The 12,524-nt window shown below is 38.0% G+C and overlaps 1 protein-coding gene across 2 annotated transcripts in view; it reads right to left on the bottom strand.

Moving 5' to 3' along the window:
• Positions 1-248: 248 nt before the first annotated feature.
• The window catches only part of ACACA (acetyl-CoA carboxylase alpha), a 571,750-nt gene continuing 559,474 nt past the window's right edge, over positions 249-12,524 (bottom strand). For both annotated transcript variants that reach the window (XM_073616063.1, XM_073616061.1), the window contains exon 55: positions 249-10,036. In XM_073616063.1, coding sequence (XP_073472164.1) covers positions 9,910-10,036 — 127 coding nt within the window. In that variant the 3' untranslated portion in view covers positions 249-9,909. The remainder of the gene's footprint in view (positions 10,037-12,524) is intronic.

Raw genomic sequence — 12,524 nt, 5'->3', positions numbered from 1 at the left:
ACAGGTGCTATCCTCATAGGTCTGAATAGGGAGCAGGTAACTATAGAATACCCAGCAGCTATTGCTGCCTGCATGTACGCCTCTGATTGAGGTGTGAATGGTGGAGTATCCCCACTTAGGGGACACTCACCCAACATTTATTATTTGTACTGGACCAGGGGGCTGCAAAGGGCTCCCATGAGGGTGTTTGCCTTGCAATAGAAGATAGTTCAGTAAATGCAGCAAAAAAAAGAAAAAAGAAAAGAAAGTACAGTAAGGAAAATGTATTTTATAGTTTATTGAGGTAAATTCTATGAGTATAGTACTATACAGTATTGCAGTAACAGTATTTAAAACTTGACTTAACTGCTAACATTTTGTCAGTTAGTTATTCCCTCACATTCAATTTGAGCATTACTACAAAGCATTTTGTTCACAGAGTACTCCTGGCTTATTTCTAACTTTTATATTTCTAGAGAAACATATGTTGCCATACATAACATTTTTTTGCCTTCATACAACAAATGACATGGCTTAAACACATTATCCCAAAATAGTCAAACATCCTCAAATAATTATCACCTAAAAAAAATGCAATGTAAGGGGTTGCAAAGGTAATGATGTACATACGATTTTAGGTTGGAAACCCGTTTTTACCATGTTACCGCAAGGAAACTCAATCTCCACAACTCTGGTGACATTTATTCTGAATGATAACCCAACACACCCTGAAAAAACATGCCTCAAAGATAGGGCATTTTGGAATAAAAACAAAACAGAGATAGGAGCCATCTATGCGTTATGATGTGCTACTCTGGAAAAAAGTATTTCTCTCCAATTTCTCTTGAATTCTGGTGTGTTGGCAGCCCATCCAAAATGAAGGAGAAACATGCAAAATAACATGTTAATGAGCATCAGATGGGGGTGTAGATGTCCTTGAGAAAGCTGGTGTGCAATTTAAGGGGAAACTATAATAATATTTTTTTATACACTTGCTCAATTTTGCAAAAAAAAAGTAAAAAAATTACTTATTTTTAAAAATCCTGTTTCTGTGTATTCTTTTCATTTGTATAGGTATGTGGGGGGAGCCCTATTTGCTTAGTACACAGTGGTGCATCAGGGTTGTGTTTTACCTCCCCCACCTTCTCATGATACAAGCCTAGGAGTAGGTTTGACTTGACAACAAAACACAGTCAACATGACTTGAGATCTTAGTAGCTGTTGAATAATTCCATTGAAATGCAGAAAGCCATTAAGATATGTTTCTACAAAGCAATAATATAAAAAATGATACAGAAAGCATTAAAAAATGTAAAAAATACTAAAAATAAAACCTTTCTTGAGAGGAACATGGAGACTGATTTTGCCAGACTTCTTCTGCAAATGCTAGTTGTGGGGCTGCTGACTTGAACTTGGAACAAGTACGAAGGTAAGGACATTTGCCTTTCTTAATCTGCATGCTCATTCAGGCTCAATGCCTCTGGCACAGGATTGGCTCGGCAATATAGGCAACTAGCTCTTTCAGATGGAGATTTGCAATGCAAGCCCCTATGTTTCATGTGTCTCGCGAAAGGTTAATTTTTGAAGTCAATAATAAGTCATGCGCTGACCAAAAATTCACTATAGTTTCCCATCAAACTGGCACTAAAATATGAGATAACCTAAGTGCATTTTGTCTTGCGATAATAGGAGATACAGATGGAGGCATATCCTAATCTCTATAATTCCTCCACAGACAACCTGCACTGGTCGGTTGGAGATATTCAAATGCATTGCTGTTCTCCTGTGTCAGTGAGGAGATATGCAGTGTGGAATATGTCTCAGCATACAGATCCTTACAGGTCATGACCATGCATTTGAATTAGAGCATAGAGCCCTAATTCAAATCTAAAAAAAAAGGATCTTTAAGTGGTTGTACCATCACCAACAGAATAATCATGTGAGCACAATATAATAATTGTTTGTACCTTGCACACATGCTTGCAGCAGTCAAGTTAAAACAATGTAAAATACACAAATGATGTCAAGAACTGTCAACCCCATCCTTTTCTAATGGATGATAAGCCACAAACATCCATGTTGCATTTAAAGACCTGAACATGCCTGTAGTGTTTTATCCTGTTCAGCACCTCTGATAACTTCATAAAAATTGCCAGTTATGACCCACTGACTTGTCAAAGAAATCAGCTAAATAATAATGCAAGAAGTAATAGCAGTCTTGCAAAAACTCAACTATAAAAATGAGCTATGTCAGCTGACTGATCAGTGTCACATTTGGACCCATCAATGCGTTTACAGTAACATCAATTTATCAAAAAAACAAAAAACAAAGAAAAGTTTTAATGGTAGAGGCACAGCATAACAACCAAGAAGAACACTGTGTGTGCCACATACCAAAGTCTTCAAGAAAACAAAAAAAATACTAATTAAGTCAGTGCATTTTTAACCTGTAATACATAATAAAAACTGCAACATTCTAAATTCTGTTAACACAAGCTATAGGGAAACTGATTGTAGCGTCATCTTAAATATATACTGGCCAGAATTACTCCAGGTGTGTCTGCACAAATTATAGCAGCACTAACCATCCAGGGTTAAATAAACATTGCTACAACATATATCCTCAAACTGTGCGCTTTGTTGCTTACATAGCGAATGTAAGAATTATAAGATTACACTTCACTCTTCTTTCATTATGCCATTATAGTGTCCTCTATACATAGTTCAGGGTTTTGCACACGTGTGTGTGTATCTTTGTCTTTGTAATCCACTGGGAACATAGCAATGTGTGTGGCTGCTTCTAGATCACTATATCACATCACCACCTTTGGATGATCTAATTGCATTGGCTCACTCCTCTAGATAACCAAGTGGGCATCCAATGCTAATTGTCAAGCTGGAATTCGGAATGAAAGAAAACAACTTTACTCAAAGAGAACCTATCACTAAGATTTCTCTATTCATCTATCAAAGGTTAAAAATCATATTTTACAACATGGCAGACAAGTTTTCTTTTAGAGAAAACTGATCATGATAGGAATAGGCAAAAAAAATCTATTCTCATCTCACCTCATCTCATCAGGAAAGCCTATCACTTCTCTAACTAATCTTTTACCACTTGCATCAGCTCATTCCCCACAGTTACAACCTTTTGTACCACCTGCCCCACCCTATTAGATTGTAAGCTCTTCTGAGCAGGGCCCTTTTAATCCTCCTGTATTTTATTGTATTATAACTGTATTGTCTCCCTTTTATATTGTAAAGGGCTGCGTAAACTGTTGGCGCTATATAAATCCTATATAATAATAATAATAATCTATTCAGACATTACATGAACCACACAGGGTTCTCAAAAATATAAACAGATGTTTTTTATTAATCCCAGTATATTAAATTTAGGACAAGACATCTGTTACAAGTTGGTACAGAGCATTCACCATTTGCATTCAAAACACCCTTCCATATGACATGCCTAACACCATTGCCTAGGTAAGTACTTATTTAGCCCTTTCATTATAAATATGTCATAGTACATATTTTTCAATGTCATGGTCAATAATAAAGTGGCATTTCAATGTCATGGCTAATAGAAAAGTGGGACACGTTTCATAGACCTGGTCATATGTATGATATTACCAACTTGTAACCTTTTAACGACTTGGCTTAAAGTGGTTGTATACTTTAGACATGAAAAATGAGCAAATCATATCCTTCTATAGTGTGTATTAGCCTAAATCCAAAGCACCAGCACCAAGTGTGGTTCCTCTCAGATCTCCCCTCTCTGTGCTATCTGCACGAGTCACTGATAAATCTCTACGGCAACACAATAATAATAAACAATAATCTGCCCACCTCACCTGCAAACAGCTCTGCATGTGTTTCTATGAGCCTGTGTACATTGGGAGTGTGTCCCTTTCATCCAATTAGCTAGCTATCAGGGAACTCATTATCTAGCTCTTCAGTGTGTATGACATCAGATCCCTGACCCCAGCTTTCTGTTGCTGAGAAAAATCCTTTGATCTGTGTGTTGTAAAAGGCTCTACAGGAGAGATGGTTGAAGATAAACAGGTACAACTAATGTAGGAGGATTTGTTTAATCTCTGTGTATCAAATAAGGCCAGTCACTTCACTGGGTATATGTAAGGGTTTACAACCACATAAAATGTTATATGTTGTATGTTAAATTATCTGATGTATATGAGACTACATGTGTTAACTGTAAAGTCCAAATAGATTTTTTTTTGCCTTTAGATTGTTATAAAAGAGCAGATGTGGTACTGATTTGACCCAGGGACATGTATTAAGACAATCAACATGCACATGTTGTTCCAGGTAAACAGCCCACTAAATGATGAAGAAAATGACAGCCCTGGAGCATGAATTCTGAAAAACAAGTCCGTAATTGCAGCGCCTATATTTTTGTCCTTTCAGATGCCTTTTAAAAATTTGCCTGAAAACCCTGGAAGCTCTGAACTGACATGTTCCTATTTTGCAGCTAGGGACCATATCAGAGCTCATGAGTGTGTCTAGGTTCAAGGAATCCCAGGACACTTAAGGTCTTAAGGTCAACCACTTTTAGCATCAACCTTTATGTGAGATTAATAGTGTAATCTTAGTAACTAGCGAACTTAAAAAAGAAGGATCTCCAGGCACAACATACATTTACTAATATACTGTATGAATAACACTTTCTGAATGTTTGGCAGAACAAATTCTCATCCATGTAGATAAGCCTCTCTGTCACCTCTGTCACAATAAGTGACCCATAAGGTACAAAAATCTCCAGAGCTATAGATATCTGAATGGTAACCTTCATTACTGTTACTGCAGAATTCCGTATTAAAAAACAAACATCATGTGCACATAATCTAATTTTACTGTACATACAACTACTGGCAGTTTTTATCACCACTGGAGCACAGTATCCTTTGAGTACTGCAATGTACAGCATCCCTTTAAGAACTGCATTATCTGATAAAAGCAATCTCATAGCATTATCACAAATCTCAACTAAATACATGTTAAATATGAAATGCCAAGAAAAAATGTAAACTGTATATACAATATAAACCAATAAAACAGAATTGGGAATGTTCAGACTGCGGGTAGGTGCAAATACCTTTTAAAAATTTTTTTGTTCTAAACCTAATTGGAGGTTTACTGGCTGTAAAATTCTTTACCTATAGGAAACCTGTTATAAGAAAAACTTTCAGCCTGCCAGTGCTGAAAAAATTAGTTGCTTGGCTATCACAAAAGACCAATGGCTACAGCACTTTCTCACTGGCCTGGAAAAAGTATACAAGACCAATCCCACAAAGGTGAAACTGGCCCAACTAAAATTCATCCCACTAAGGAAATGGCAGCTGGGCATTGAAAAACAACAGAACAGGAAGTTTCCTGCAACCAATCGTAAGTGGGTTTAACTGCATGCGATTGGCCAGTGCATGATGGAGGTCAAAGTAGCTCCCATTGAGCTCATCTTTATTTCCAACAACTCACTATATAACAACACTATTCAGGACTTGGGCGAACTTACCATAAGTTAGTGAACATGACAAGATAAGACAGAGACACACACTCAAACCATAAGGTGAAAGATTACATTAAAATGGGCAGTCAGAAAGAAATATCGTACAAAGGCGTAACAGATACTTTGGGGAGTTTACAAAAACTGGAGAGTGCAAAATCTTGTGTAGCTCTGCATAGAAACCAATCAGCTTCCAGCGTTTATTGTCAAAGCTTAACTGAACAAGCTAAAGTTAGAAGCTGATTGGCTACCATGCACAGCTGCACCAGATTCTGAATGTTCCAGTTTTAGTAAATCTCCCGCATAATTTTAAAAACTGTAAAATGTTCTCCAAGATACATGTAAAATTGCCATATTTATTACAGAAAAATAAATTGGAATGAAGTAGTATTTTAGGCTGATTAGGGAGGGATAAACAGTGTAGTCTTACAAAAGCAACATGGCATTAATTACTACAGTGTAAAATGAGCAAATTGCAGAGGATTTCTTGGAAGATCAAGTCATTTGCCTGGGCTGACTTGGCAAGCTCATTGTAGTGTAGCAGCCACGCAACTGAAAGCCCCCCCGCTGATGATAAATAGGCCATAAGAGGAGAAAAGGAAACTGTGGTTACTGTAGCAAATTCTCTTTTTGGGAAATGTGCCTCATGGTCTTATAAGCCAGAGACAAAAGAGACAAATACCCAGAATATCGCAGTAACACGCATATAACGACCAACTTTCTCACTAAAGACCATCCACCCACAAAATCTTTAAATGTAAATAAAATATCTAAAAATACAAAGTTATATGAATCCAAAATGTATGTCTAAAATTTTAGTATTTATATATTTGTAGGTGTGTGCCCACAATTATTCACAGCTTACTGTGCACACAAACACACAAATGAAAATAAATAAATTTTTTTTTCTTTTGTGTGTTGATGTCCACAGTAAGCTGTGAATATTACTGTATCTATATCACATTAGGCTATGGCTAACACCATATTATTCAGCCACGCTTGAAACCTAATAGAACTAGTCTTTATAATCCATCATTAACACTATTTCTGCTTTGCTAAGTCTGGTTTCAGGATTTAATATGCAAACAATGAATATAATGTTGCATTTAGTCCTTGCCCTCGTATTATGTTCCACCTCTACTGTCTGTAGAAAATTGAAGGATGGCGATTTACGGTAAAGGATCTTCACGGTCCATTTTAAAATGGTCTTATTATGTATCTGTGATATATACTAGGAAATAAAAGTGTATGTGAAGAGATCCAGCTTTCCTCTGCGAGCTATTACATACATTTTTATTTGACTGTTGCTGGGGCTACCGGCACTTGTGAGTGGCAGCGAGAAACAAACCACTGACAAGTGATGCAGTCACCTGAGCAAATGAAAATAAATTGTGTTTAATACTCCATAGAGAGATGGATTTGATATATTTTAAACATTTCAAGTGTCCTTTAATTTAGTGCTGACATGGCACAGACAGGCACTGACACATTTCTCGGTATGTATTTGTATAATTTGATGGGTAGGAGTGTTATTTCACAAAGGTCAATGAATATTACACAATTGTTATTTCTCGTAATGAGATGCTGTAACATGAAATTCTGAAGCGAAAAATATATTGTTGGCTTTAATGTGGATGATTTGCATGCATGCTGTGAGTTTTTTTTTCCTTTTCTTTTAAACACCTCCATAGGTCTGGTCATTTTGTTGAAGAGGTCAATGGATATCGTTAGACACTCTGCTTGTGCAAGGTAATGTATCCAATGGCTGGAATGCGCTGGATGTGGGTCACATGACTGGGTAGCAGAATAGATCTTGGGAGGAGCAGAAGGCCATTAAGGAATTCTAAACCAGATATATCCAGCTTTTATTTGACTTGTTTGAAATGCTCTTGCTTGGTTTCTGCATTTAGGGAAAGCTATATTATTTTTATTTTCAAAGAAATCCTTTGAACAACTGGTGGCAATGTTTGAAAAAGCTTGTTAGTAGGTTCAGTTTGTAGTTATATAGCCATCTTTGCACACTACATACATCTTTGAGATGCAGCCAGGAAGCAAATGTTATTGCTTTGTCCATTAAATGCAGCATGACAGTGCTTCCTGACAGCCCCCCCTCCCAGGCAAGGGATAGTAACCAATCTATGCTCCTTCACTAGTTCTCTGCTCTTGCTTGGTTGCTCGAATGAAGCAAGCTTCCCATGTATGGGAAAGTATGTGACAGTACTCGGGATTGAACAGCTAACTGCCAAGTCTGAACACCATCAGAAGGTGGGGTAACAACATTAACCCCCAGTTAAGTTCTGAAACTAGCTCATACTCAGGGCAAATTCTTGCAGTGGGGAGGTGGCAAGAGAGTGTGGATCAGTAAGTATAACTTACTAGGGGAGTAAGCTATCAAGAGAAAATGTTAATCTGCCTTGCATAGGCAGGTGAGGGTTTCTATTTAGGTTACCAACTGACAACAGGTGAAAGTAACCAAATTTAGTTTGAGCTGGCGATGTTCTCATGCCCATGGTGCAGACACTGCTAATGGCCAGCTGCTGGGGAAAAGGCAGGTAGAAGGGTCCTCATAATATTCTAATAATGGGGCACATAACCTGTCCCTCCTGTCTCTATCCATTGCAAGACATGGAATGCTTGGTACAGGTAAGTATTCTTGTTTATGTAATAGACATGCAATGCTGCTATCTGACCATCCTCTCTATTGGTAATAGGCAGTTTTATCATTCCTCTCCCTCAACTCTATCCCACACCTTTCATTGAGACAAGCCAAGGAAAGCCAAGTGATTGTGGAGACATGCAACAAACCTTTAAGAGGAACAATCTATAAATCTGTATATGTAACTTAAATATGGTACGTCAAACATTTAAAACATGAACGTTACATGATAAAAGTACCTTAAAATGGTTCTAAAGGCAGAAGGTATTTTATTTTATTGCATTCTATGCCTCAAGATTAAAAACCTTCTGTGTGCAGCAGCCCCCCCGTAATACTTACCTGAGCTCCTTCTAAATCCAACGATGTTGCACGAGAGCCACGAAGTCCAGGGACTCTCCCTCGTGATTGGCTAAGACACAGCCATTGGCTCCCGCTGCTGTCAAAGTCAATGAGTCAATGAGGAGAGGGAGGGGGTGGGGTCGAGCCGCGGCTCTGTGTCTGAATGGACACACAGAGCAGCAGCTCCGCTTGGGTGCCCCCATAGCAAGCTGCTTGCTGTGGGGGCATTTGGCAGGAGAGAGGGGCCAGGAGCGCCGGAGAGGGACCCGAGAAGAGGAGGATCCCGGCTGCTCTGTGCAAATCCACTGCACAAAGCAGTTGAGTATAACATGTTTTTTTTTTGTTTAAAAATAACAGACTTTAGTATCACTTAAAAGTAAACACACAAGAAAAAAAAAAGTGAAAATTTAGAATACACAGTAGTTTGCATAAGTAAAAGTTAGTTTGTATAATCAGCGTTAACAAAACAATGTAAAAAATGCCCTTCTCTCCCCCTAGTCGCCAGTACCGTACCCAAAAATGCATTTTTACATTGTTTCTATTTATCATATTTATATTATGTAATTTTTTTGTTTTGTACTTATACAAATATATTCTGTTCTTTGGCTACTTTGAAGCAGCCACGGGTACTTTAGGATTTACCCCCAACAACCCTCCTAATTCTCTGATAAAAACCAAATAAAAACAGAACAGTGTTTTTCTATAATAGATGTGATGCATCTCACATTGTACATTTAAAGGGGAATACTTGAAATAATTTAAGGAACTCGCATTAAGAAATATAAATAAAAGCCATAAAATACTTTCAAGTGCTTTCGTTAATTGACACATAGAAAGAGCAGGATATTGTCACACCTACAATATGAGCAAAGTTTTAGACCATAAGATGGTCATTTCTTTTTGACCAGTAACAGTCATTGTTATTTCGATCTACACAAGATTCCAACTCTTGAGGATATCATAAATAATTCACTTCACTTTTGTAAACTATGAACGTGTTTCCAGTTCTAATTCAAAGCTACTGAAGATGTATCCCTGTGTTTTTACAACCAGTGTATCAGAAGGCAGAACATATTCCATACACTAGGGCTGGTATAATAAAATGAACGCACTGCCCACAGCAATATTTCAACATGGCAAAGAGATATAAGAACTGAAACCTGTTTGGCCGCCAGACTACTACTTGTCATTTCTCTAGTGTTTTTATATCAGCCAAGAACTCATGATATCACCTACAGTGTATTCTATCATGAAAACATATATGTATGATACATCTGATCATAACTCAGCAGCACACAAACACAATTCTACAGTACATTTTATACATTAGATGTAGATCTGTTTCTTCTATATTTCATAGTCCTTGCATCCAGTGCAGAGTCTGTGAATTGGAGACCTGACAAGACTTCTATGTAGATGGCGGGGAGTCCATGGTTGAGAGAATGCGAACTATTTCAGCTCTCTGAGTTGGGGAAATGTGTTGTGTCATGTGAACAATAGAATCCATAGCAACTTCGGGGTTTTCTTGAACCAAGCTGTAAAAACAACACACAAAAATGTATTCTTTTTAGCACAAATACTTGAATATTACATGCATGTTTAAAGCATCCACGCAAATTAGAAATCATGATCATAGCATTTTAAACATCAATTGGAGAAACATTGAAAACAATATCAAGTATCTATACTTTTGTGGGAAGTTTCACAAGCAAAGTTCTACATATTACGTAAAGCCACTTGCAGTTAAACTGTAACTAAATTATTTTTTTTTGGATTTAGAAAGAGTGGTGAGGGGTTAGAATTGTTGTTTTCTATGTCCCCACTAAGGAAATGTATCCCCTTTAATTGTCCTGATCACCAATGTGTCTGGGAAAGATGGGAAAAAATCAAACATTTTAAGCAGAAGAGTAATAGAGTTGAAATCTTCTAATATGGACACTTGTCCCCATGAAGACTGTCTAAAAGGGCATTACATGGGAAAGATGTCCTCTCTCTGCACTTCCTGTCCTGAAGACTCAACAGGAAGTGAAATATCTCTAATGTCAACGGTTTTAACCCTTCATTACTCTATTAAAAAAATGTATAACAAACTTTGAGTTTATATATACTTTAAGGCTTGGTGGACCTTTATTAACCTACACTACTGCTCTGTAGCTCACAGGCAGGCATATGTGTAAATCTTTTTTCCCTTTGACAGCAGGCAGGAATATGTAAATGTTGTTACACTTGCCCCTATGGCTATTATGGTGGTACCCCCGGCTTCAACGTTGGGGTTTATAAAAAAAAGTAGCCAGGCTCAATGTCATAGACTTGTGACACATAAGCAACAATTTAAAGGTGCTGGGGGAGTGAAATGTGTTGGGTTTATTTTGCTATGAATCAGTTTTACCATTAAAAACCTTGGACTCTTAGACTTTTGATTGGTGCTCTCATTGAATTCTATATATGTGGATTCTCAACTCTGGGTCCTTTCTGGAGGTTTTCCACATTTTGTGAAGTGCTGCTGCACTGGAGCCAGTTACCAGGTGACCCCATAGCCCTGCCATCCTAGACCACAGCATTATGCAGAAATGTGACCCTGCTTGTTATACAAATGAGATTCGTTTCTACATAGCATATATACATGATATAATTTACTAAATGGCTATTAGCAAGACATGCTTGTAATTTGCAGTAAGAAAAGAAAAATGGCCCCAAGTGAGCTAGACAACTCAGGGAAAGTCTCATTGGCTTCTAAATGGTACACAGGTGAAAGGTGCCCTGATAATTGCAAGCTAAATATCAACATATGTACTGTAAGAGCAGTTTTCATTAGACTAATCTTCATATCTTGATCTGAGCTAGCTGTTACATTCAGCCTTGTTCCTATACAGGGCCATTTCCCCAATCAGGTAAGGTGAGACTCTTATCTCAGATGACAGGTGCCTAGATACATCAGGGATAATGTCTCACCTTAGCATGAGGCCTGCCATTGTCTTCCACATCTCCACAATGCCTCTATTCTGCTGATCATTGAACTGCTTCACTGCTCTCTGCAATCGATAACTGCAGACAGTGTCAGCGAGTATCTGTAGCAGAAGCAGGGTGGTGGGATGTATGTGAGGTAAATAAGTTTTATAATGCTATTGAAAAGATTGTTTTATTAATACCATTTTGTTTTCCAAAAAATCCTAGAGAAGTTGTCACATCAAAAAAATGGCAGATATTGACAGATTTGGTTCTGATCTGCCATTTTAATAATGCTGTGTATGGGCATCTGTCCACCCAAACACTTTATGAGATTTGATAGACTCCAGAAGCACGTATAATCTGGTACACCTTCATTAAAAAGTGACACGATCAATTTTGTAATATTAAAGTGACATTAAACTCATGTTGCTAACTCAAGAAGTAGCTTCTATTGCCCTCAACCTCCTCCAAATCTCGAAATGCCTATTTTTTTTTCTGCTTTGATCTGACTTTCTATTAGAGGGTGGCTATGTTCGTTCTTCATGGTCCCACTCTATGTAGTCTTTTGCTCACTCCCAAGATGGATTAAGGACTATGGGATGTGTAGTGTGCATATAGCAGTGCATATAACTGCAACTAATGTGCACTTCTGATTCAAAACAAATGTAAGTAAGGGGGGGGGGGGAGTAAACGTTCTGGAGCTCATAGAGGACATTACAAAGAGGATGGGACACAGCAAAAAATGCATTAATAAACATTAATTATAGGGTCATTAAAGTGAAGGTAAAGAAAAAAATATTATTAAAAAAAAAATAACAAACATGTCATACTTACCTGATCTGTGCAGTGGTTTTGCACAGAGCAGCCCCGTTCCTCCTCTTCTCGGGTCCCCCGCTGGCGCTCTGGGCCCCTCACTCTTGCCGAGAGCCATCATAGTAAGCCATTTGCTGTAGGGGCACTCATGCGTGCTTGCTCCAGAGCCGGCTCACGGTGTCCATAAGACACAGAGAGTGCGGCTTGGCCCGCCCCCTGCTCCTGTCTCACTAGCTGTGATTGACAGTGGCTCCTGCTGCT

Source organism: Aquarana catesbeiana, linkage group LG02 (assembly GCF_042186555.1).
Source record: "Aquarana catesbeiana isolate 2022-GZ linkage group LG02, ASM4218655v1, whole genome shotgun sequence".
NCBI lineage: Eukaryota > Metazoa > Chordata > Amphibia > Anura > Ranidae > Aquarana > Aquarana catesbeiana.
The sequence above is the reverse complement of the archived record's forward strand: the minus strand, read 5'-3'. Positions and strand labels throughout refer to the sequence as shown.